Source organism: Schistocerca piceifrons, chromosome 11 (assembly GCF_021461385.2).
Source record: "Schistocerca piceifrons isolate TAMUIC-IGC-003096 chromosome 11, iqSchPice1.1, whole genome shotgun sequence".
NCBI classification, from domain to species: Eukaryota; Metazoa; Arthropoda; class Insecta; order Orthoptera; family Acrididae; genus Schistocerca; species Schistocerca piceifrons.
In genome coordinates this window covers 91,415,975-91,442,658 of record NC_060148.1, presented here as the reverse complement: position 1 = coordinate 91,442,658, position 26,684 = coordinate 91,415,975, and the positions used below count along the sequence as shown (strand labels likewise).

At 40.4% G+C, this 26,684-nt stretch overlaps 1 protein-coding gene across 3 annotated transcripts in view; it reads left to right on the top strand.

Moving 5' to 3' along the window:
• Positions 1 to 21,982, top strand: part of LOC124720265 — a 29,727-nt gene extending 7,745 nt beyond the window's left edge. Inside the window, exons 1-3 of one of the 3 annotated variants that reach the window (XR_007006103.1) lie at positions 1,056 to 2,339; positions 2,557 to 2,812; positions 21,672 to 21,982. Coding sequence is in view for 1 of the 3 variants with exons in the window: in XM_047245583.1 (XP_047101539.1) it covers positions 2,775 to 2,812; positions 21,672 to 21,975 (342 nt within the window). In the remaining 2 variants the exon portion in view is untranslated. Of the gene's footprint in view, positions 1 to 1,055; positions 2,813 to 21,671 lie in introns of those variants that run through there. The other 2 variants (XR_007006104.1, XM_047245583.1) reach the window with 2 other exon arrangements.
• The last annotated feature ends 4,702 nt before the right edge of the window (positions 21,983 to 26,684 follow it).

The following is a 26,684-nucleotide window of genomic DNA, read 5'->3' as shown; positions in this document are numbered from 1 at the left end:
TGCTGACCAAGGACCACATGCGGCAGAGAGTTGATGCTTCCCGTGCATTTCTTCACCGCCTTGCACCCAAACAGGCCAACTTTCTGGACTCAATAGTCACGGGTGACGAAATCTGAGCATACAACTCTACACCTGAGACCGAGCAACAATCACGCCAGTGGCGGCTTCCTTCTTCACCAAAGCTGCGGAAATTCAAACACACACAGTCTGCCGGTAAAGTCATGACAACCGTTTTTGGGAACTGAAAGGGGTATTGTTGGTCAACTTCACGCCCTCTGGGACCACAGTTAACACTGACGGGTACTGTGGGACCAAAAAAACTCAAGCGGGCAATTCAGAACCGGAGAAGAGGAATGTTGAACCAAGGGTGTACACATTCTCCGTGACAACGCTCGCCCACACATCACTTGGCAAACTGTTGCTGCGGGTCTCCCGCAAGGAGTCTGTTGTCCTCTGCCGGCTGCGCATTGGGCACACTCGGCTTACGCACGGCCACTGATTGCTCCGTGAGGACGCACCTCTATGTCGCTGCGGCTCCGTTTTATCTGTGGTCCATATTTTATTGGAGTGTCTGCTTTTAGCTGTGCTCAGGCAGTTGTTTGCACTGCCTGACACGCTCCCTGCCCTTTTAACAGATGACTCTGCTACGGCTGACTTAGTTTTACGTTTTATTCGGGCAGGGGTTTTTTATCATTTAATCTGTTTCTGTTTTATTTTATTGTTTTTTGTTGATTCTGACCTTTGGCCTCCGGTTTTACACTGATTTTTTAATGTGTTTTAAGTGGTTGGCTTTTCCTTTTTTATTTCTGTGGTCGGCCAACCACCGTCACACTCTGTGTGATTTTAGTTCATTTTGTCTGGTCTTTGTCTTAGTTTCTCTTGTTCTGTGTCGTCTGTGCTCTATTCTGTTAATCGTTTTTATTCTCTGTGGGTGTTTTTAGTACTTGGACAAAGGGACCGATGACCGTAGCAGTCTGGTCCCTGTAATCCCACAAACCAACCAACTAAACTGTTGCTCTCCTGCAACAGTTTCAGTGGAACATAATCACCTACCCACCCTATAGTCCTGACTTGGCGCCCAGTGACTGTCACCTGTTCCCTGGGTTAAAAGAACATTTGGCCGGAAAGTGATTCACCTCCTGAACAGCATGGCAGCAGGCTGGTATATACAAAAACTGGCACAGTGTCTACAAAAATGCATTGACAGAAATGGTAATTATCTTGAAAAATAGCTAAATGTTAAAGCAATAAACTGATGTAAACAACTGTAGAAATAACAGCTCTATGTACGTAAAAAATAGGAGGCCTTTTTTCTTGGTATTACCCTCATAGTTGCAGATTTTATTTTATTCCGACACTTCTGACAGTCAAGCATTAATCACCTTGCAGACCAGTGAAGCAAGGTAACAGCTGATTAACCGTGGCCCTCGTCTGTGGACCAAAAGTCGACAGAATTCCAGGGCTAGAAAGTTTTAACAACCGGGATGTCAACGCTTATCGGACATTTCACATCGCAGAGGTCTACAATAAAGACATAGATAAATCATATTACCTGCCGTCAATGCCGTTCGTTCTGAGGACCAGGAATCATTGCACAGTAAATGAATCATAATCTGTGTCAGTGTGGGTTAAAGGTGCTGACCATTGTAAAAAAAATTAAACTTGTTGGTGATCTCATCCATTATTACAGTAGTGAAATATTGTCCCCTTCCCTTTATGCGTAAAAGGCTGTCTCACTCATTTAACACATTCTTAGGTTGCATACGCATGTGCACATGTATACAAACAAAATTGTTTGAATTGCTCTTTCATAATTCTAAGTTGAATGTAAAAATATCCTACAAAACCGAAAAACCCCGATGATCATTTTGACACACCCAGGACAATGAGATCCAGTGTGTAGTAACGTTTTCAAAAGTTTGAGAAACAGACCAGTAGTTAGTGCTTATTTTGTACTAATTTTTACATTGTACTGTCCATTTTATTTAATACATTTATCACTAGTTCAACATATTCACATCTCAACACTCAATGGTTAACTTTGTCCAGTGTTGCTGTAGCTTTTGATATTTCACGAACTGGCAAAGGTTCTGATTCATCCTTGTCTTTAGTTTCTTCACTTACGGATATTGTCAATTGATGACCTACTACGATCCCAATTTTTCTCGAAGTAAGTCTATACTCTGTTTACACTGTAAAAAAAAATACTCAGCCCAATAACTTTTGATCTTTAACCTCCAGAATTTTGCAGATGGAACCAAGGGTAGACAGTGGCCTCTGAGCTGTTTCTTTACTTACTTCTGTACCTTAGTTGAATTACATTATCATAGTGAAAGTTGGTAAGTGTGATCATTACTTTCATTAAATAGTGTGTTGTATCCTAATGCCTAATAGTAACAGATGTGGATGAATAGCAATTTTTAATTTTTTTGTTTTGCAGTATACATGTATATCCTTACAACTTAAGACTTAACTAACTTTGAAACTATACGAGATACTAAAAAATGGTTTCTAGCAAATTGTAAGATTACTCATAAAATTTCTTTTACCTTCCAGGTCATGCAATTTTGATGCGAAATGGAACCTGAAAACCTGCTAAAATGTGGATACCAGTGGATAAAGCTCAAATGTGTGTGGCCTGGTAGATACAGACGATATCAGATACCCAAGTGCAGTGACCCTTTCGGACTTGTTTCAGATGCCACTATGGACAGGGTACGGCAGGTGTTTGCAAGGAGTTCTATAAAATCGGTGTGGCAGCCAGAGAGTTGGAAATGAGAAGATCGACGTTGCACAATGATGTGCATAAGAGGTAATGGCTCTATCCCTACAAAGTGCAGCTGCTTCAGGCATTTAACCCTATGGACAAACCTAGGTGTGAACAGTTTGCAGTGGGTATTCTATGTAAGATTAATGCAAGAATTGAATTTTTGGAAAAGATTTGTTTCTCCAATATGGCAACATTTCATGTGTCCAGCAAACTGATTTGTCATAATGTTTGTATGTAGGATTTGCAGCATCCTCATGTTACACTTGAAATGGAAAGAGACAGTTGTAAGGTCAATGTTAGATGTAGACTGATCACAAGTTGCATCACCGATTCATTCTTTTTCATCACTGCCATCAACAGTGCTGTTAACATGGACATGCTACAAGAGTTTAATGTGCCACAATTGGAACACCTGCAGCCTGGTGTCATATTCCAGTAAGACGGGCACCGCTCCACTGGCCCCTAAATGTACTTTAATTTCTATATGAAAAGTTTCCGGATAGGTGGACTGGACAAGATGGTCCAACTTAAAATGCACCATGATCCCCTGACCTTACACCACTAATTTTTTCCTGGGGTTTTGTGAAGCGTGTGGTATATTGAATCATGGCTAGAGACCTATAGGAATTGAAGGCATACATTTGCAATCCACTTCAATGTGTCACCATAGAGATCTTGAATCGTACGTGGAGAGAAATGGAATTCAGACTAGGCATTATCCGTGCTATTAATGGTGCACACATTGATTTGTATAAATGAATGAGGAAACAAAATTTAGTTATCTGATTGCGTAAATTTTATTTGTATGAAAATATATAACTTACTTAATTGTTCAGTTTCATTATTCAGTACACTCTTAGATCCTGCTATTCTCAAATAACTGTTGCTCAGTTCCATGGGTGAACTTCAGCTCTGCTTTCAGTTGTTGGTAAATCAACAGTGGGCTATCTTTTTCAATAGCAAAGAAAAAAGGCATCAGCATGTGCTATGTCCAAGTGGGCTCCCTGCCTCCGTTGGATAAGCAGTTGCCAGCAGCAAGTCGTATACTCCTAGCTTACTTATTTGTTACATAGTTTAATTCTTAATTTCTTTGCGTGTTTTTGGGTACTTGCATTGTTTAATTCATAAATTTTGGGCGTATTATAGTATTTGAGAGTTGTAGCATCGTGCTTTAGTGTTTACTTCGTAGATTCTTACTTAAATTGTGTGTGAGTTTCGTATGGGAGGTGTAATTTCGAGTTTTAGTTGCTGCAATCATAAATTCAGGCAGATTGTAGCGCAGTCGTTAGGCTTTTGTACGGGTTAGTTCATACATTCTTTGTGTGTTTCCCTTGTGTTATCTGGGCACGGACTCGTGTTTCAGTAACTGTTGCTAAACATCGATTAGAATGGACAGGGATTGTGATTGCTGTGTTCGGATGAGGGCTGAGTTGGCATCCCTTCACTGACAGCTGCAAGCTGTGCTGACTTCGGTCGCACAGCTTGAGGCTGTTGCCAATGGGCACCACTGTGGGGAGCCGGACTTGGGTATCACGGGGATGTCAACCTTGTCCCGTCAGTCACCAGATCGGTCTGCCGCTGTGGTTGCCCCGGTTTGTGCCCTCAGTGGGGCTGAGCCCTCGTCTGTGGTTGATTCGGAGGTCGTTCCGAGGCGTGGCAGGCAGCGAAAGACGTTCCCGGATGCTGATCAGAGAGCCTCCCCGGTGCGTCTGACAAACAGGTTTCAGGCACTGCCCTGTTTCAGAGGATGATTCTCAGCCTTCAAGGTCCGGGCAATCGCAGAGGGTGGGCTTATTGGTAGTTGGGAGCTCCAATGTTAGGCGCGTAATGGGGCCCCTTAGGGATATGGTGGCTAAGGAGGGGAAGAAATCCAGTGTGCACTCTGTGTGCATTCCGGGTGGAGTCATTCCTGATGTGGAAAGGGTCCTTCCGGATGCCATGAAGAGCACAGGGTGCAGTCAGCTGCAGGTGGTGGCACATGTCGGCACTCATGACATGTGTCGCTTTGGATCTGAGGGAATTCTCTCTGGATTCCAGCAGCTATCTGATTTGGTGAAGGCTGTCAGTCTTGCTTAAGAGATGAAGGCAGAGCTCACCATCTGCAGCATCGTTGACAGAACCGACTTCAGACCTTTGGTGCAGAGCCGGGTGGAGGGTCTGAATCAGAGGCTCAGACGGTTTTGCGACAGTGTTGGCTGCAGATTCCTTGACTTGCGCCATAGGGTGGTGGGGTTTCGGGTTCCGCTGAATAGGTCAGGTTAGAAGGCCTTGGGAAAGTACGGGGTGGGCTGCAATCTCAATGGGTGCATGGCAAATACAGGACGTGCTTGGTTGAAGGAATAGTCGGAATTGTAGTCGTAAATTATTGTAGTTGTGCTGGGAAAGTCCCTGAGCTTCAAGCGCTAATAATAAGCACAGAAGCTGAAGTCGTTATAGGTACAGAAAGCTGGCTAAAACCTGAAATAAGTTCTGCAGAAATTTTTATGAAGACTCAGACAGTGTTCAGGAAAGATAGATTAGGCAGAATTGGTGGTGGAGTGTTTGTGTCGGTCAGTAGTGGTTTATCTTGTAGTGAAGTCGAAGTAGATACTCCGTGCGAATTGGTATGGGTGGAGGTTATACTTAACAGCCAAACTAAGTTAATGATTGGCTCCTCTTACCGATCCCCAGACTCCGATGATATAGTTGCTGAACAGTTCAGAGAAAATTTGAGTCTCGTAACAAATAAATACCCCACTCATATGGTTATAGTTGGTGGGGACTTCAACCTTCCCTCGATATGTTGGCAAAAATACTTGTTCAAAACTGGTGGTAGGCAGAAAACATCTTCCGAGATTGCACTAAATGCTTTCTCCGAAAATTATATTGAGTAGTTAGTCCACGAACCCACGCGAATTGTAAATGGTTGCGAAAACACACTTGACCTCTTAGCCAGAAACAAGCCAGAGCTGATAGAGAGCAGCAGGGATTAGTGACCACAAGGCCGTCGTAGCTAGGCTCAATACCGTTTCTTCCCAATCCACCAGAAACAAACGCAAAATAATTTTATTTAAAAAAGCGGATAAAGTGTCACTAGAAGCCTTCCTAAGAGACAATCTCCATTCCTTCCAAACTGACTATGCAAGTGTAGACGAGATGTGGCTCAAATTCAAAGATATAGTAGCAACAGCAATTGAGAGATCCATACCTCATAAATTGGTAAGAGATGGAACTGATACCCCATGGTACACAAATCAGGTTCGAATGCTGTTGCAGAGGCAACGGAAAAAGCATGCGAAATTCAGAAGAACACAAAATCCCGAAGATTGGCTAAAATTTACAGACGCGTGAAATTTGGCACGGACTTCAATGCAAGATGCCTTTAATAGGTTCCACAACGAAACATTGTCTCGAAATTTCGTAGAAAACCCGAAGAAATTCTGGTCGTATGTAAAGTACACAAGCGGCAAGACGCAGTCAATACCTTCGCTGCGCAGTGCCGATGGTACAGTGTGTAAACTTTTAGATGGCAGACCTCTCCCTAGTTCTGAATCGGCAGAAGTCGGTAAACGTCGGGAGGCTTCGGGAGGCACGCAGTTTCGACTGCTGCCAACATTACGTAGCTGTGCTGTACAAGGTAGCCATTGTCGTCTGCTTCGTTATTGTTTTGCGATGTACTGTTCTGCGTGGTTTTATATACTTTTTTTAACACGTTTACGAAACGTGTTGCGAATAGTGTTAGTAGTGAAGAAATAATAGTAAGAAAAACGTCATGCCTGACGCGGCACTTTTTCACGCATCTCGATGTTTACTGTGTCATATCTCCTTAATTATATGTCGTAAATTTGCCGGCGCATTTACTGATATATGTGGATACTGTATGAGAAATATGTTGCGATTAGAGTTAATAGCAACAAAATAATACATTAAAACGTCATGCCCTCTGCGGCAGATTTACGGTATGTACTGAGAAAATTTTATTAGGTTTCATTATTTTGTGGGGGGTGTGAGAGAAATTTTCGTAAAGGGTTGAAATTGTATGTAACGTTTGCTGCTAGTTGCTAAGTGCTCTCATTTTCAAATACTGGATTCATAAATCTGGGTATTTTCCCGCAGTGGCATTTCGTTGTTTATGACGTCACATCTCCTCAAGAATGTGTCTTATTTCTTTTTTTTTTTTTGGCTAGGAACCTTCGTGGGCGTATGGAGAACAAATCACCAAAATTTCATCGCAATCAGATGAATGGTTTGGGAACGCATAGAGGGCAGACATACATACATTCATTTTTATAGAGATTGACAGTTACGTTATACTTTATGGCCTGTTTAAGTATATTTAAATTTTATAATTAAAAGTTCAACATTGCAGGGAGTGAAATAAAATTAAAAAAAAAAAAAAAAAAAAAATTGCGAGCAGTGGGTATCGAATCCGGGTCCGCTGCGTGACAAGCCTTGACCTACTCAATTGCGCTACGCATGTTACTATAACGTAACTGTTCAAACATTGTTCATTACCTTTTCGGGCGTTCGGAGAACAACTGACCAAAGTTTCATGGCAACTGGATGAATGGTTTGTGAGCGCATAGTAGACAAACATACATACATTCATTTTTATATATGTAGATTTTAATGTACGTGACGATTTCAGTTTCATTTACGAACAACATTTAAAGCGAGTTTTACTTCCAAGCCTTTCGTCTGCTTCCGTGTAAGCGTGATGCACAATTTGTAGTGCCAGCACTGCAACTGGTAAGCGTGCCTTCTCGCCAGCCAATGCTTGCTTCCTCCTCTCCCCGCACTTCCCTCACAACTCTGCCGTCTTACAGTTAACACACTGTACTGTCACCGACGACTGTGCCGCTAAAGCGGAGTTATTGAACGCACTTTTCCGAAATGCCTTCACCAGGGAAGGCGAATGGAATATTCCAGAATTTGAAACACGAAGAGCTGCTAGCATGAGTTTCTTAGAAGTAGATACCTTAGGGGTTGTGCAGCAACTCAAATCGCTTGATACGGGCAAGTCTTCAGGTCCAGATTGTATACCGATTAGGTTCCTTTCAGAGTATGCTGATACAATAATTCCCTACTTAGCAATCATATACAACCCCTCGCTCACCTATAGATCTGTACCTACAGATCGGAAAATTATGCAGGTCGCACCAGTGTTTAAGAAGGGTAGTAAGAGTAATCCATCGAACTACAGACATATATCATTGACGTCGGTTTTTCAGTAGGGTTTTGGAGCATATACTGTATTCAAACATTATGAATCACCTCGAAGGGAACGATCTATTGATACATAATCAGCATGGTTTCAGAAAACATCGTTCTTGTGCAACGCAGCTAGCTCTTCATTCGCACGAAGTAATGGCCGCTATCGACAGGGGATCTCAAGTTGATTCCGAATTTCTAGATTTCCGGCAAGCTTTTGACACTGTTCCTCACAAGCGACTTCTAATCAAGCTGCGGGCCTATGGGGTATTGTCTCAGTTGTGCGACTGGATTCGTGATTTCCTGTCAGGAAGGTCACAGTTAGTAGTAATAGACGGCAAATCATCGAGTAAAACTGAAGTGGTATCAAGTGTTCCCCAGGGAAGCGTCCTGGGACCTCTGCTGTTCCTGATCTATATAAATGACCTGGGTGACAATCTGAACAGTTCTCTTAGGTTGTTCGCAGATGATGCTGTAATTTACCGTCTAGTAAGGTCATCCGAAGACCAGTATCAGTTGCAAAGCGATTTAGAAAAGATTGCTGTATGGTGTGGCAGGTGGCAGTTGACGCTAAATAACAAAAAGTGTGAGGTGATCCACACAAGTTCCAAAAGAAATCCGTTGGAATTCGATTACTCGATAAATAGTACAATTCTCAAGGCTGTCAATTGAACTAAGTACCTGGGTGTTAAAATTACGAACAACTTCAGTTGGAAAGACCACATAGATAATATTGTGAGGAAGGCGAGCCAAAGGTTGCGTTTCATTGGCAGGACACTTAGAAGATGCAACAAGTCCACTAAAGAGACAGCTTACACTACACTCGTTCGTCCTCTGTTAGAATACTGCTGCGCGGTGTGGGATCCTTACCACGTGGGATTGACAGAGGACATCGAAAGGGAGCAAAAAGGTCAGCTCGTTTTATATTATCACATAATAGGGGAGAGTGTGTGGCACATATGATACGCGAGTTGGGATGGAAGTCAAAACAAAGATGTTTTTTGTCACGACGAGATCTATTTATGAAATTTCGGTCACCAACTTTCTCTTCCGAATGCGAAAATATTTTGTTGAGCCCAACCTACATAGCTAGGAATGAACATCAAAATAAAATAAGAGAAATCAGAGCTCGAACAGTTAGGTTTAGGTGTTCGTTTTTTCTGTGCGCTGTTCGGGAGTGGAGTGGTAGAGAGAGAGTATGATTGTTTTTCGATGAACCCTCTGCCAAGCACTTAAATGTGAATTACAGAGTAGTCATGTAGATGTAGATGAAGTTATTTTGAAGGAAAAAAGAATCTTTTTTCTTATGAACTTCTGCTAAAGCAGCTTCTTTTTTTGTTGTGGGCTTCATTGTTAATAGAAAGCTTGTGATTTTGATGTATAATTTCTTGCCTCCTGTGCCAGAATTTGTGGTCTTTCCCACATCCCCCACAACTAGTGTGACACTTTGTAGCATAGTTAATTTTCTCATCTGTAAATTGTAAAAAAAAGAAAACCATTAATTTTTATTTGAGTGACAGTAGTGTTTTCATTATGTCATGCAGGTAATATCAAAGAATTTAGACATTGCTTATGAAATACTCACTGCTGAGCTGTTTTCAGGCTACTTGTGGAACAGCCTGTTTGCATAGTGCTCATATCCTCAGTTGAAACTTGCAAAGTAACATCCATGCACTTCACTTGTTTTGTGAAACTAATATGTTGACATCCTTTCTCTGTGTTGAGTTATACGCAGCCAGTGGGTGGACAGTAAATGGTAACCAATGAACAAGTTTTAACTAGTTATGCCTTCAAGCATGTTTTTTCTGCATACAGAAGTTTCTGTTACATACACGGAACTTGACACTGCTTGTGAGAAAACATTATTAATCAGCACTGATGGTCAACTTGGTCCCTAGTACCCACTAGTGGGCGTCCGAACCTTCATAGCAGGCAGCAGGCAGTTGGAGGTTAAAATATTTACTTTGGGGTTTCGCAAAACTTTGGAAAAAAAAATTAGGTTAGTAATTATTAATTTATTCTTCAACTTGATGCAACTCTGATTTATAAATTTTATAATGCGAAGTTACTTCCTCACTTTAGAAATCATCATTACTGTGGAATGGTCGATGGTTAGAAAATTTTAATAATAGAGCTACATTTTCCTAGATGTGGAAAAACTTATCGCCTGTAGAATGCGCTTGTCTTTTGCTGTCCGAAGTGGGCAGCAGGACACAAATGAAATGTTTTTCTAGGTGTGGGGCAGTGCATGTACAATCATAAAAAATTGAAATTTGTGTATTTTATAATTCAACAGCTGTACATGACAGTGATATGAGAACTACCTTCTTACGTCTTTCATTAACACAATGAAAATTTTGTGCTGTTTTTCACGCTAATCAGCATTTATCACGATTTTTGGACAGCATGGTTGTAGAGATGAAGCAGCAATTAGTATTATTAATTCCACATCAACAACACCATACGAACACAACAGCTGCTACCATGGCGACGGCATCCTCGCTACACAGACAAGAGGGTGCCCGATATACGCTTTATAATCCATGGCAACTGCGTCCTCACCACAAGGAGTAGAGGGATTTGTAGTCCTTCCATATTAGCCGTTTTAGTAAATTGACTCAAATGTTTTCTACGTAAATGTACGAATAGATATATTATAATACAAGACAATACCAGTTTTTGTGTGTCACAAATTGTTTTAATCTATGTTATGGCACATAATGTAATATACTTTTACGAGTTGACTACAGAACATTTTTTGTTATTTCATAATTAACACTATAATTGTAACTCATTTTAAATGAAATGGTTCCGCCTTCTGTTATTTACTGTAACTTAAATTTAGGTTAAACCACGGTGACTAGTAATTACATATAATAAACTGTATTAAATACCGTTGATCGCCACTGGGGGGATGTTGCTGTCTATTCACATGATACCAGCACGCTATTTAAGCCCATACGAAGGGTGAGTCTCGCATAGTTTCCTGCCGTTATGTAGACAGGAGTGACACCACCAACAGTCGACCAATGGGTAACATACTTTAAATTTACGTAATTTTAGCTATAGTATAATGGAGTCTTTCTGATGGGTATCTATACTGTCACAGTGTAAATGCCCAGATGATGACCCCTACGTCGGGTTGAAACCGATTGGCGGTATAATAATAATAAATGTGATTAAGACTGTTTTTGAGTAATTAATATTGATCATGCCATACCTCCCAAACTAGGTGTTGTACAACACAATTTTATAACTGGCTTCAGTAGAACAGTGAAGTGATAAATTAAAATGTGTGACTTGGAATTTGTAGCAAACCAGCATTTGAAATGTATTATTTGACAAGCTTTTTCACATTACATTTTTTTGTGGGAGATCAGAGCAAGAAATATTTTTGGAAAGATTTGAAAACATTTTAACAGTTTGTTGGAAGTGTGTGGGTGCTACAGTTTTCTTTGGACGAGAGTAGTATTTTGTAGTTCAAGCGTGCTGCAATGAACATTTTGGTATTACAGGCACAGTGGACTGCAGCGCAACATTAGTTGTGGGGCAGTAAAGGCAAAACGTGCAGTGGAGTGTGCAGTCTAGAGGGAAGGAGACTGTGTGTTATTGGGAAGAGTATTCAGAAAGTGCAAAGCAATGATGCAAATTTCTGTGTGTTGTGAAGGATCGAATAACATTTTAGTACCAAAACGGTTGCGAGGCGATGGAGGAGAGAACCTCAAATGTGTCGGAAATTAATGCACTGCTCATGGATGATATGACGCCCTGGATAGGTGTTGACGGTTATGTCAAAGCTAAGGGATTCACTGTGACTAACAGATTCACTGATTACTTCGGTGGGCCGAATTTTAAATCATTCACAGTACTAATCACAGTAACAACATCCAACTCATTATAATGGTGGTTAAAGCTCAGTACACATGAATTCACTGATGTTTTATAGTGGACATAATCGAAGACATTTCTTCTTACATGTTTCATTCAGTTTTCTTCAGATTTCTCCCCAAATTAACTCATTTTGTATCTAGTTTCTCATCCCGGTGTCAGCTGCGTTCCACAAAATATGCGGTTTGGACACGAATTTGATAAGTTGCTCACTGTTTGAGGCAGAGCATCAGTCAGCTGACATTTCTGGTGAACAATTAGATCAGGAGAATTACGTAGTCTTAATGCCCGTGCATGTGAAAAAATACTGCAGCTGTCATCTGGTATTTTCCTGCTGCTCAGTTGACTTTCCCACTATAAGCGCCCTCAAGCAAATTGCTGCAGTGTGGGAGACATACCCTTCCTGAGGCGTGCAAGCGTGACCCACAGTGGCACTGTTTTGCCGGACGATAGGCAAATGGTCTGCTATGTTCGCATTGTGCAAGTGGGGAGTGCAGTCTCGCACACATTTTATGCAGCACATTGCGGGTAATTCCCGCAGCTAGGAAAACGTTGCAGTGATACAAAAGTGGATGGTAGGTAAAAAAGGTTCACTACCCCTGCTTTAGTGAATCAGACTGCCATGTATAAAACAACTTCAAATATGTGTTTACTTTACAGGTCATTGGTAGCATTTTGGATAGCAGGTTTCCTGCAGCAAACTTGATCAACTGCCAGCTTTACAGCTGCTTCCCAGTTTGGGTCCACACATTGAAGATCCTTTGCAAAAATTAGTTTCCAGGTGATAAAAGGTTTTCCCCTATTTCTGCAGCCATCTGTTAGTTTCCACACCACTGATGATTTGGGGATTCTACCATCCTTCAGGCATAGAACATGGCCCACAAGTGTCATTCTTCTTTCAGCAATGGTATTGTTTGGGCTGTGCAGACAACCCTGTGAAACATGGTCACGATGGCTAATATAAAAAATTTACCCCGAGTGTCATCAGTGAGAAACACTTAAATCATGTGTCAATTTTGTTGACATTTCCTAGGTTCCGCACCCGTGCCTGGCCGTCACTAGGATGACAGACAGGAGTGCACCTGCAGCTTAGTATAAGTACTTCTGGAGCCAGTGCAGGATTTTGTGGAGAACTGTCACATGAATGTTCGATGAGATTCGTGTTAGGCAATCTTGGTAATCAAGTCATTCACTCGATTTGTTCAGAATGTTCTTCAAACCAATCACAAACAATTGTAACCAATTGACATGGCGAATTGTCATTCCGTCTTTGTTTGGGAAAATGAAGTCTATGTATGGCTGCAGGTGGTCTCCAAGTATTGAAGTAAAACTATTTACAGTCAACGACTAGTTGAGTTGGACCACAGGACTACAGTCCATTCCATGTAAACACAGCCCAGCACATTATGGAGACATGACCGAGGCTTCGTGGCATCTGCACCACACTTGAACCCTACAGTCAGCTCATACCATCTGAAACTGGGGTTCATCTCACCAGGTCTCGATTTTCCAGTCACCTAGGATCCGACCATTAGTCACGAGCTTAGGAGAGGTGCTGCAGACGATGTTGTGCTGTTCGCAGAGGCACTCGCATCGTTTGTCTGTTGCTGCAGCAATTAATACCAGATTTCACTGCACTCTCCTAACAGGTGTGTTTGTCGTAAGTCCAACTAATTTCTCCAGTTATTTCATGCAGTGTTGCTTGTCTCTTAGCACTGGCAACTCCACGCAGCACCACTGCTCTTGGTCGTTAAATGGAGGCCGTCAGACACTGCATTGTCCGTAGTGAGAGGTAATGCGTGAAATTCGGTATTCTTGACACTGTGGATCTCGGAATATTTAATTGTCTGATGATTTCCGAAATGGAATGTTCCACGTATCCGTCTCTGACTAGCATTCCGCATCCACAGTCTGTTAATTCCTGCCGTGTGAGCATAGTCGTGTTGGAAACCTTTTTACATGAATCACCTGAGTACAAATCACAGCTCCCTGTTGTACTGCTGTTGTATAACTTGCGTTTGGAATGATGCTGCCATATGTTTATGTGCATATGGCTTTCCCATTACTTACAAATAAGACTGCTGAGATATGGAAATTGGTCAACACCTTGCAGTACCTTCCGTTGCATGATAAGTTCAATAGGTACATTTCCACGTGGTACGCATATTGTTTTTGTTTCATCACTATTTCTTTTCAGTCCTAAAGGCATGGCCGCTCCACCCAGCTCGGTAACTATTAGTTGTAAACTGGGTTGTGTTTCTGTCGACATAACAATGTCATCAGCAATATCCAGGTCCTTAAATCTGTATTACACGACACACCGAAGGTGTAAAAGTGAGGTGTGGCCGACATGCTATCTAGCAGCAAAACGGGCGAAGCTATGATTTCAGCAGACTGTTCATCTGCCAGGTTGAAGTAGGAGTGGTTCTGTTAACGCAGGTGGCGTCTGTTCTATTCTGTCATGCGTCCGTGTGTGTGCAGTAGAGGCGGTGACTCCATGGGTGCACAGAACGCAGCCTAGCGAGCGGGCTTTCCACTAGTCATTGTTTCATTAGCATCCAAAACACACAGATTGATTTGACAATTCTGCATAGTATCGTAGGTATTTTTTCAGTAAGCAGTAGCATATAAATACATTAATGAAAGTAGTGAAATTGCGTATTTTTGTATCCCCGTTGAAAGAAAGCTCTATATCTATTGATAGCTTCTTATTGTAGCAATGAAATGGAATAAAAAGAGCTTTCAAGTGATAATTAAAAAATACAGCAAGGAAAGGTGTCGCTATGACCTAACATATTTTGTACCACAATAAGGCAATCTACAGATCTACGAATGATTCATTCTGCGTTTATACAAGTTAATGTGCCCATAATTTTACTTTTGATTGGTGTGTGAGGTGTGTGTGTATATATATATATATCACATACATTGGTGAAAGTAGCACACTCATTTGATTCCATAACATCTGTATTATTTCAGCACGCCAGGAAGGAAAGCTTGGCCAGAATGGGAGAAAAAGTGAGAACAGTTGTCTGGTGTAATGAATGAGGAATGTAAAGCGCGCTTAGCCTCCTTATGTTTGCATTATTCAGCTGAACTCAAAAAGATGGGGGAAAAAACGCATAGTAGCTCAGGCGGGACCACCCATAAACTAAGCGTGTGGTGATTCGACCTGTTGGCGTATTTGAAAGGCCACATAGTGCCTAGAAAACTGCTGAAAAATATCCCAATCTCTGTTGTGCGTACTAATTTTTGTCACTCTGTCATTGCACATTTTCTGCATTATGTAAGATAGCTTATCCTATTGTAGGAATCTACATTGATGTCAACGGTTAATTTGTGATACTAAAAATATACTTCACAGGGTTTGGACACGTCCACTTAGTGCAGAAATTGTTGATTTGTGTGATGATGTGCTAGTGCTTTCAAATACAATGCTTCCACTTTGTGTGTGCTCCTCATGTCATTTCTGTGAGTGAAAACATTCACATGTCAAATGCACAGTAGTGGAAACTTTGATGCAAGCACACTGGTAGTAATAAATGAAATTAACTTAAAATACCCCAAATACATGTAAGGCAGGACAGTGGACTGGGAGCATTTTTTGTGGTCTATTGTGCAGAAGCATCCACTAGACTTCTTGAAAAATCTGATACATCACTGTATGTAGTAGTTTGCAGAGATGCTCCTGTATTAGTTTCAGAAGAGGTAATGTCAATGATCTTTAATAGGAACTGCTGAGCAATGTATTTGTTTGTAACATACTCTAATGCCTTAAATGATCAAAAGCAATATGAAGTTGGATTGCAAAAATTCACACCTGTCTGTCATAGGTAGATTTCTTTGATATGTAGAGCCGATCTTCTTCTCTGGATTGCCGGCTCCGTTGATCTCCAAAACATTATTCTTCGAAGAATGCTCCTGGTTAACAGGAATTTGTAAGACACTCTCTCTGTACTTTTGAAATAATATAGTACTCGAAGGATACTTTTAGTTCAGTCTTAGTACATTCCAGCTTACACAAATAACATATTTTCCATTTCCCACATCAATATTTGAATGTATACAAGTCAACCGATTCGTCTCGCATTAGACTCGATAAAATACATTTGCAGTAAAGTTGATTTAACAACCACATAATTTATGAACCTGTCTTGCCTCTAGAGAGTCCAACACGTGAAGTACTTAAAAATCTGGAAAAAAATAAAAATCTATTTTACACTTCACTCTCACTTCTTGATACTTCATTTAGTCCCTGGAGTCCTCCTCTACTTTCGACTTCTTTACTCTTAACAAATACTATGTCTACCTATACTCCAACTCAACATTCCTTAACAATTATCACAATCGATTCCTCTCAGGTTTATGCTCTTTCCTTACTCCCGCCTCCCTAACTACTTGACATAGAATCCTTCTAGTTATATGTATATATACAGGGTGGTCCATCGGAAGTTTCGGATGAGATTGTCTCCAAAATAATCAAGTAAAAACAGTGGATAAAACATGTTCGTAAGATCAGAGGAGGACATAAAAGGATACTACACGTGATCCACAGCCCCCTCCCCCTTCAGTGGGGTGTGGGGCAGCTTTCAAATCTTAAATGGAAACACCCATTTTTTATTGCAGATTCGGATTCTCCATAAAAAAGTAATCAAGTTTTGTCTGAAACATTTTTAAACCATTGACAGATGGCGCTGAAATCGAGAAAAATTAAAATTGGGAAGAAATCAGATTTATTTAGAATGATCCGAGGACGACGCATGAAATCGATACAAAATGTGCACCCATTCTTTCATTATGCCAAATTAAGCTTTTTTTTCCACAGTATTTGATGGAGGGAGGCGGAATGGTATTAAAATCTCGTTACGGAACTCTTTACAATTTCATTACTTACCTGACTGTGGCACTACTGTGGCCAAACTGGGAACTATGGCTCAATATAAAGGCCAGTGTAATGTGATCAGACGTCACTTCACTTTCAAATTGTGAACCGTAAACATCAACTGACGAAAGTAAATTATTCTTTAGCGAAACATGGCTCACTATCCTTCTACAGAGATTGTTGATATGATGTTAATTTTAGGTGGATGCCATAACAATTAAGCTGCAGATGCATAATTGTATGCAGATCGCTTTCCAAACAGGTGACATCCAAGCGAAAATATTATTCAAAATTGCAATCGATGTGCTCGAAATGGATACGTGCACCGTCCACCTCGTCATTGCGATTACAATGACAATTACGCTCGTACCCTACCATTCTCACCTGTGTTCAACTGGATTCTGAAACGAGTAGTCGTGCGATTCAGAGACAAACTGGAATATCGAAATCAACTGCTTCGAGGATTTTGAAGGCACATAAATATCATGTGTGTCATATTACACTCACAGAGGCCTTAATGCAAAAAGATATGCAAATACGCGTGCATTTCTTCCAACGGGCTTTGGAAATAAGAGGTGGCAATGACTTTTTTTTAGATACGTAATGTTCACCGATGAAGCAACATTCAAAAACAATGGCGAATTAAATCAACATGATTGTCATTATTGGTCCCCTTTCAATCCACACAGACCCATTGACAATCAACACAAATGGTTATTAATGGTCTGGTGTGGAATTTTAAACAGTAACTTGATAGGACCGTATTTTTTTGACCAAAATGCTACTGGGGAATCTTGTTTACAACTTCTCTGTGATTATTTGTTGGAGCTAATGGAAGATGTTGATTTAGAAACTAGGCAACAAATGTGGTTCCAACAGGACGGAGCAGCTCACCATTATGCTAAAAATTTGCAGAACGTTGTAACTGTACGGTACCCTGGTCAGTCGATAGGATACGGCGGACCGATTCAGTGGCCTCGGCGGACCGATTCAGTGGCCTCCACATTCACCAGACTTTAACATCTCCTGATTTTTTTTCTTGTGAGGTTATTTAAAAAATACTGTTAATGAAAGACAGCCCACAACGCAAAACGATATGGAGCAACGCATTTGAAGAGCGTGTGTAGCCGTACCACGGTATGTGCTGCTCAAAACTGTGGACAACTTATGCAGACGATTGACTTTATGCATTGAAGCAAATGGGGATGATTTTGAACAATTTCTTCATGGATAATTTCATTAATTAAGCACCCCAAATTGTGAGAGGCAAGGGGACTCAAATTAATGAAGCATCCCAACATCTGAGGGGCAAGGCGACTCACACTAATGAAGCACCCTATGGGAACATCATTCTACTATGTCCATGTCATTGTTCCTGAGTAACGCTAAAAGTAGGATATAGTACATTTTGTACAACAATAGCTTAATTTGGCGTAAAGAAAGAACTGGTGCACATTTTTTATCGATTTGATGCGTCTTCAAGGTTTTCAGAAATTACTGCGTCTTCCTCGCATAATTCTAAATAAATCAGAGTTCTTCCACAATTTTACTTTTTTCTCGATTTCAGCACCATCTGTCAATGGTTTGAAAAATGTTTCTGACAAAACTTGATTACTTTTTTATGGAGAATTCGAATCTGCAATCAAAAATGGGTGTTCCCATTTAAGATTTGAAAGTTGTCCTCCGCCCCACCCAAAGGGACGGGAGCTGGAGGTCACGTATAGTATCATTCGATGGCCTCCTTTGAGCTTACAAACTTGTCTTACCCCCTATTTTTACCTGATGTATAGTTTTCGAGATAATCTCATCCGAAACTTAAAATAGACCACCCTGTATATTTTCCTATATATACACATGCAATGTAGAACGGTCACAATAAACAACAATGTGTGTCTATTTCCTCCTGTACACAAACCTTTAGTCTCCAACACGTGATGGTTCTCACTGTTTGACAGGTTTCTAGTCAGTAGTTTCATTGTTTGTGTATCCCATGGATCTGATATTAACTTCACTTAAGCAAGTGCAAACCAGTAATTCTCGCTGAATTTTGTGTGGGAGTCTCCCCACTGCAAAACAATCACCACTTTACTAGGTAACACAACATCAGGTGAAGTTATTCCATTTTCTACTCTATCCTGGATAAATTTGAATCCTTTCCACAAGTCACCTATATCCTTGCTGATATTACTAAGTTCGGAAGAAGCAATAGTTGAAATGTTTCCGGAGGTTACTCTTGTGGCAACTCCTCGATCTATCATTTCTTCAAATGGTTCCCCCAAGCTACATACACTTTTAATAACAAAGCTGGATGTATTCTTTTTGAAATTCCATCGTGCATTATTTACTCATGTACTGACAACTCGTATACTGACACCTGTAATTTGGGATTGAATAATAGACATTAATTCCTTAGACTGATCTACACTCTCTTTCGAAGTACTTAAACCTTGTCTTACATTGTACACGACTTTTAAAGATTCTGAAGGATCATGGCTGCTTTGGAAACTGAATTTGATGCCAAATGTAATAATGTAGAATCAAAACCTATTGAAATCTTAGAATCTTTAAAAGTCGTGTACAATGTAAGACAAGGTTTAAGTACTCCGAAAGAGAGTGTAGATCAGTCTAAGGAATCGATTACTAGATTCTTTGCTTTGAGTGTCTACTCTGATGTTCAACAAACCTATATTTGTCATCTGAATATTTAAAGTTTCATACTGATCCTTCAATTTAGAATCCATTGCGTTTATTAAGTCTAGTTTTTCATTCAAAATACCACTTCGAGCATCCAATTTAGAATTTAGTGATTTCATCACTGTGTCTATTTCTCTACTTAAATTAGCACTCTGTGCACCGAGTTTTTCACTTGAAGTTGCACTTACTTCATTTCTCAAGGAAGCACCCTGGTCATCTATTTTCTGATTTGAGTATTTACCGAGTCTAAATTAAGACTTCGAGCATTTAAAGTTTTTAGTTCCTTTCTTAAAGAAGTATTTTGAGCAGTCAGTTTGTTTCTTGAAGCTGCTGAATCTGCACTTTGGTCATCTATTTTATCACTTAGTTTTAATCAAATTCACTAATTCCGACCAGTCTGGCACCACCTCACTCACTTTCATTGCTATGGCTGGTTCTGAAGTTTCCCGAATTCTGTGTATTCTCCATATTTGTCTTAGTTCTTGATCTAGTGATCATTTAACAAATTAACTCTAAGCATTGTAGCTACACTAATACAGTCTAGTGACCAGTTTCTTCGACTTTGTACTCGAACAATTATTATTTTCCCCTCACCCGGTGTGAGTTTAGGCTGCATCGATGAGCAGGTGTGGAATCGACACTGGTGAACAATAACTGGTGCCGGTGGCATCGGTTGCTGGTTTTCGTGTCTGCTTCTGTGTGCGGATGTAGAATCAGCGCCGGTTAGCAGCAACTGGTGCCGGTGATGTCGGATGTTGTCTCTGCATCTGCATCCCTGCAGTGCGTGTGGGAGCTGGATATTCCCGACACCGTATCTTCTTAGTTGAATTATTGTCGTTGGATCTCTTCTTAGTCTAATACATCGAGGTCATCTTTTCATTCTTTTAACATTATTACTTTCGTACGTCTTTCACTGTGTTACAGTCACACCATTTTTTATTTAATTTTTGGACTTAATCCAGTTACATGAAACAGTTCTCTTGTCTTGTTATTGCTATGGCAACACATCATATTTTCTGCTTCGATTTTCTCTCAGGATTCCCATTTTTTTCAAGTCCTGTCACAGTGATATTTGACATTAGAAATTTAAAAAATATTTACCTATGAGCTTGTATCTTCAAAAATAGCCTCTGAAATACATACATAATTACCAAAGATTTAAATCACTTCATTCTTCCTGAAAGTTTTTTTACATATTTGAAAAGTTACATATGAAATCATTACATTAATTTTTTGCTTCAAGGTATGCTGTACGTAAAATTTTAAATAAGAGACATTTTAGTTTATTTTTTAATATGAAAGTGGACATGTTTTCTATTATCTTTATGTTGTTTGGCAAACAGTTGCATAGAAGGCATTTTGCTTTTACAGGCTCTTCGTCAGTTAAGTTGACCCAATTTCCTTTAGTATGTTTTTTTTTAAATTTTGTAATAGTTACGGATATTACTGTTTAACAATGCAGCATGGTGACTTTTTATGTAAATACATACACAATCAGAAGCTTTTGAAAAGTCTAGAAACATACCACAAACTTTCTTTTGTCCATCTAGTGCCATAGTTGAATACAGTATAAATTCAGCTGTTGCTGTACTGCTGGATCTACCTGGACTAAATCTGTGCTAGGCATCAGTGTGTGACATTTTTTCTTTACAATTTACTATTGTTTTTAATTGCACATTCTATTATTTTAGATGAGACAGGTGTAGTAGTTGTTGTTCGGTAATTTCCTGGATCTTTCTTGCGGCACTTTGGAAATGGGGATCACCTTACTCTTTCTTAAACATGTCTGGAATAATCTTCCATCCATGGCTAAATTTATTAAAAAAGTTAAGAGGCTTTACCACCCACTGCAGTTGAGTAGATACATCATCTCATGTGTCAGTATTTTTGTTTTTTAATCGATGTATTTTTACTAGTTCAGATTCATTTGTTGAGAGAAAGAGAATTTTCTCACGAGGAGTACTTCAAATGATTGTCAGTAGAGTTTTGCTTTGTTAGTTGATTTATATCACAGACTTCTTTAGTGTTTTTCTTTATAGAAAATAAGAAAGAGATTAGACACTGACCTTTCCATATTATTATATAAATTTATTGCAGCAAACCAGTTGTTCCAACATTCAGGTTTCATACATGTTATTTACACCAATAATTTTATACAGTCTAGTGTATTTGGCACAATCAATTTTAATTGTAATGTTATAAAATGTTTACAGTGCAATATTTCATAAATTCCTTTTTTTTTTCTAGTACTCACAAGACATTTACAGTGGGGTGTGCAGTTGAGAACAGTTCGCCATCTACCCCTCAGTGCTCACCAGAATTATTCAAAGTGGAGCACTATGCCAATTTTAAGAAGCTGGCCAAAGATGTCCTGGTAAGCAGCACATTGTCAGTGCTGCGAGACATACAAACAGCAATGAATGGGAGCAATGAGGATGATGAGTTGGGCCAATACGTTGCAGCTGAGGTGATTACAACTAAAAATAGAAAATTGAAGGCAGAGACAAAGTGCCTTATCATGGGTGCAATTCAGAAAGTTACTGATTGTTAATTTTTAAATAAAAGATTGAAAATTAAAAATTGTGCTTCTTTATAGCTTCCCACTGCCAGGATACATACCCTACAGGATTGAAATATTCACAGGATTCTCACTCACTTCTGTGGCACGTGATAGTGTCCTGTTTCCGTCCTGTTGCAGTAAGCTTGCGAGAGATTTGTTACACCACCAAGACCCATTTCCTATGGTATACAGATCTGTGTCTTGGACATCAGTACTTGCCACATAAGTGCTATCTGCATCATCAATTAAATAATTGTACAACAATCAAACAATGGAAAATCCAGGATGGAATGTAACAATATTACGAAAGGAAAGTTGCCACTCACCATATAGTAGAGATGTTGTGTGTGCGTACACACACACACACACACACACACACACACACACACACACACACGTCTGTGGCAACTGAAGCTGCACTGAGTAGCTCAGTTGCCAGAGACTGCGTGCGTGCGTGCGTGTTTGGTGTGGTAACAGAGAGACAGTCCTGTGTCAGTATAACATGTGGCACTTTTTATGTTGCTGCCTGGAAGGAATTTTTCCTAGGGTATCTTCAGCCAGTTTTCACGCAGTGCAGAACTAATCTGGCTGTTGCCATAGATTCTCCCTCCCCCCACCACTCTCCCCCCCCCCTCCCCAAATCACTTACCCTGCCATTGCCAACAAGAGTGAACCTGTCTATACCTAGCATTTACAACAGCCAGAAAAACAAGGGTGTGAAACTGTTTTTAGTTGTAATATGTCAAGCCAGCAGATTGTGGAGGGACAAACCCAACATACTTCCTGTCCATTGCAATCGAAGAGAGAATTTGTACATATATTTAATAATGTTCACATTTTTGTTGTCAATTGCAATAAACTGCTGAAGAGTCCTACTGGTGAAGAATATTTAAGATACAGTTTCTTTTTTATACATTTATATTCACTTCGGGAATGCCAGGTTCTCAATGGTACATAGCTCAATTTTGTGGCTTACCAGTACGGCTTGGAAACTCCACAAGCTATAAATTTTTTTTTTTTTTCCAAATTTGATTCCCTTACGCTTGTGTTGTTGGGGTCTGTTAACAATTTAGACAAAATTAGCTTCTTAGCGCCATGCTAGGTGTTCCACACTCGTAAAATAACAGTAACTAACCTTCAAGTATTTATCTTTCAGTTTGTTGCAAATTACAGCAAACACCTGCACAATAATTTTTTGAAATGCTTGGCTGTGAAATTCTATGACTGAAAGATAGGCTCTTAATGATAACCTAGTTTGCCAGGAATCGAAGTGTGACAATCAACCCGAAACATAGTAGGGCATAATGGAGGCTGTCTGTGATATGTGATGGTCAAATCATAAAACACAAGTTAAATGGTCCGATTCTTATCTCCAACTAGGTGAAATAGCTTCCCTCATCACAGTGTCACACACACAAATCCCATCGTGTAGCATGGACAATAGTTAGTCAAAACAGGACACATCCATCCTTGCTAAATTCCTGAATTCCAGATGATCTTCGGGCCTCAACTCTTCCATTAACAGGGAGTCTAGATCCCTCCCTGCTTTAAGCCCTTCTTTGCAGCCAAGGCCGAACCCAAACCCTGCCCCTGGCGTTACGTCACCGTTCTGTCCTAACTACTGGAGAAGCTACGTCACTGCAAATGCAGCTTAAATAATACTGTCTTCTATGTCTAAAACACTGTGAAACAAAAGCGAAAGTAAACATAGTTAATAATAATTTTCTTGCACCACCAACAGAACGGTTTAGTGTACAATTCTTTATAACCGTGACGTAATTTCATTCTAGTGCTGCTTAATAAATATGAACCTAGATTGCTCAGAAGATTTAATGAGTAGTATCAGTTCTAAGAAACGCTAAATTTGCATACTCGGCAACATAAAAAAGACTGTAGTTCCGAATATGTTCTTTTGGGGCACTGGGGTAGGCATACACGGTAGGTAAATCACACAATCGGTCGAAGTGAACCAGTCAACAGTGCCACACTTGTCGCTTGGGGTGCTGATTTATGTGTTAGGTGTGTCTTGTAATACTGGCTTAAGACTAGTTTGCCCATTCAGATGTATGCGTGTGTTGGATTTTTTCATAGTTTTGTTCATTACGAAATCTATGACTTGTATAGAAAGGAATGGTGACAGAATGAATGCTTGTGATGAATTCTTCTCGGGTTAACAGCCGAGTGGTGACGTCGTCTTGTCGCAGTGTTTCATTGAGTTTTGTACCCGTCATCTTTGCCAAAAGATGATGGATACGAAACTCACTGAAATGTTGCTACAAGGTGACGTGACCACTCAGCTTATAACCCGAGAAGAATTCATTAGTGGAACACGTCGAGAAAGACTGCAATTGCATAGGATGCATGGTTGTTTGGTGCCTGTCGGAATATGAAAGAAATGGGTGTCCCCATCTTCTGTTCCTTCCTCTCCACTACAGAGCCACCGATTTCCAGGTAGGGAAGGGGAGGGTTAGGGGGGATTTACTAGAGGGGGAGGGGTTAATGAGTTGAGGAATTGAAATAAGTAGTCACCCAAATTAATGAGAGTAAGAGGGGGCTATTCAAATAACAGGCCTGAAAGTGTACCTGTATCAGTGAGGGGGTGCAGGAGTGTTAGAGGATTCCTGAGGGTTGGTAGGGGGAAGGGGGTGAAACAATAGGTTAAAGACCTGCCAATCAAAAGGAAAGATTATCTTCAGGGAGTCATAACCTGTCAATCAAAAGAGAACAATAGCTTTCCCCCTGAATGCGTACTTGAACCTGATGTAGGCAACCTACACAAACAAATTGCTCTGAAACATAATTTGTGCCCCTAGGGCAAAGAAAGCGCGAAGACAATTTGTTAGTGCAGGTTGCCTACATATGGGGCAAGTATGCGCTCGGGCAAACCTATAGTTCACTTTTGATTGACAGGTTATGACCCCATGGCGATGATCCTTTCTTTTCATTAACAGGTGCTTAACCTATTGTTCCTCCATCCCTCCCCACCCCCCCCCCCCCACCCCCCAACCCCCTGGAAACCTCCAATCCCCCCTTCCCATCAGTGATACAAGTACACCACATCTTCAGGCCTGAATTAGTCGAATAGCCCCCTCACACTCTCATCAATTGGATTGACTGCTTAATTAAATTGATCACTTATTAACCCCCCCTCTGCTAAATGCTCAACTCCTCCTCACCTGGAAATTGGCGGCTCTGTATTGGAGAGGAAGGATATCGTGACAGGAGATTCATTTACATAGCAGAGGGTATATTGTTTGTTTATAAAAAAAATTCAATTTGCAGGGGTTGGATCTCTCTTACTCACCATTCTCTACTGGTTGGGAAAATGCAGGTCTTGTAAATAAGTAATTAAATTCATCACTTTTTTATTCTGATTACACAAGGAATACAGTCATGAAACACCCATTACACATAATTATGCTGTTAAGAACCGTTCGGTCACGAAGCATCCACCATCTATCGTGCCACGCGCAGCTGTCTGCTCGGGCCCTACGACTGACAGACCGGATGTCACACTAATCCCTTTACAAAAGCATGCGAGAAATTCCTGTCAAAACACGTGCTCTTTCTGTCTTTATCTTCATGTTTTGCTGGGCCTGCACGTGCTGTCAGTCGCTGTCAGACCGAATTGCAAATAAAGCAGCATTTACCCAATGAACGCCTGTGGAATACAGACACTTGCGAGAACCGATACTGGTTTCTGAAAACATTAATAAATTGTTCAGTAATTTCATGTAGGCTTACAGTATTTCACAATTATTCTTGGTGTTCACCATGAAATGCTTTTTTAAAACTGCTGAAGTTTATGTGCAGTGACCAGTCGAATTCTATGAAGTATTCTATTTTGCTAGCATTGAGCAGTGTGACACCCCTCCAATTTGTATATGTGGTTAGATTTCCTTTGGTTGGTAGTTGAATAATGATGCCACAACTGCAAACTTCTAGAACGTGCTTTGTTTGGCAAAATACAATTTGGTTCTGATTAATGTTAAAAAACCTCCCGAAGCGACTTGGATGACACTGAGGCCAGTCATGTAGTTTAATACCCATGGGGCTGCAAATATCGGGGAAATACTCCAAAAGTAGATGAGAAATGTTGAACATTTGATGTGCAACAGTTGGTCTTGGTTGTGAAGGGATGGTTGAGTAATGCAATGCTTTCAGACAAGCAAGCATTGCAAATTTCAAACATCGTATGTAAACGTAATCTGTTGTCAACATAGAATTTAAAAAATTATTGTCCTCGCTGTAACTGAGTAAAAGCTGTTCTTATTTTGTTCTGCTTTCCTTCAGTCCCTTCTTGTTGTTTTTACAGACACTATTTGGTAAGAAAAACTGGTCATTTACTGTTAACAGTGTGATCCAGCAGTTTGTACTCATTTACTTGACTCAATATAGTAGGGTTGTTCCGTATTTTGCAATAAACCAGGAGAGATGGCAAGACTGACAAATTAAATAATCAATCTTACCTCAGTGTGAACACACAACTGTGTCATGCAGTGAAAGAAATACTGCTTTGAGACACAAGACTCGAACTTGAGCTCCCCGCATCAATTTGTACACGTAGGCCCTGAGCCATACCAACATGAGTACTTTGACTTGGGGTCAGGATGATCACGTGCAGCGTGGTACGTCATGTGGTGGCGGCTCGTATCCAATACTTGTCACCCATCATTGGGGTATTAACTGACATATGCGAC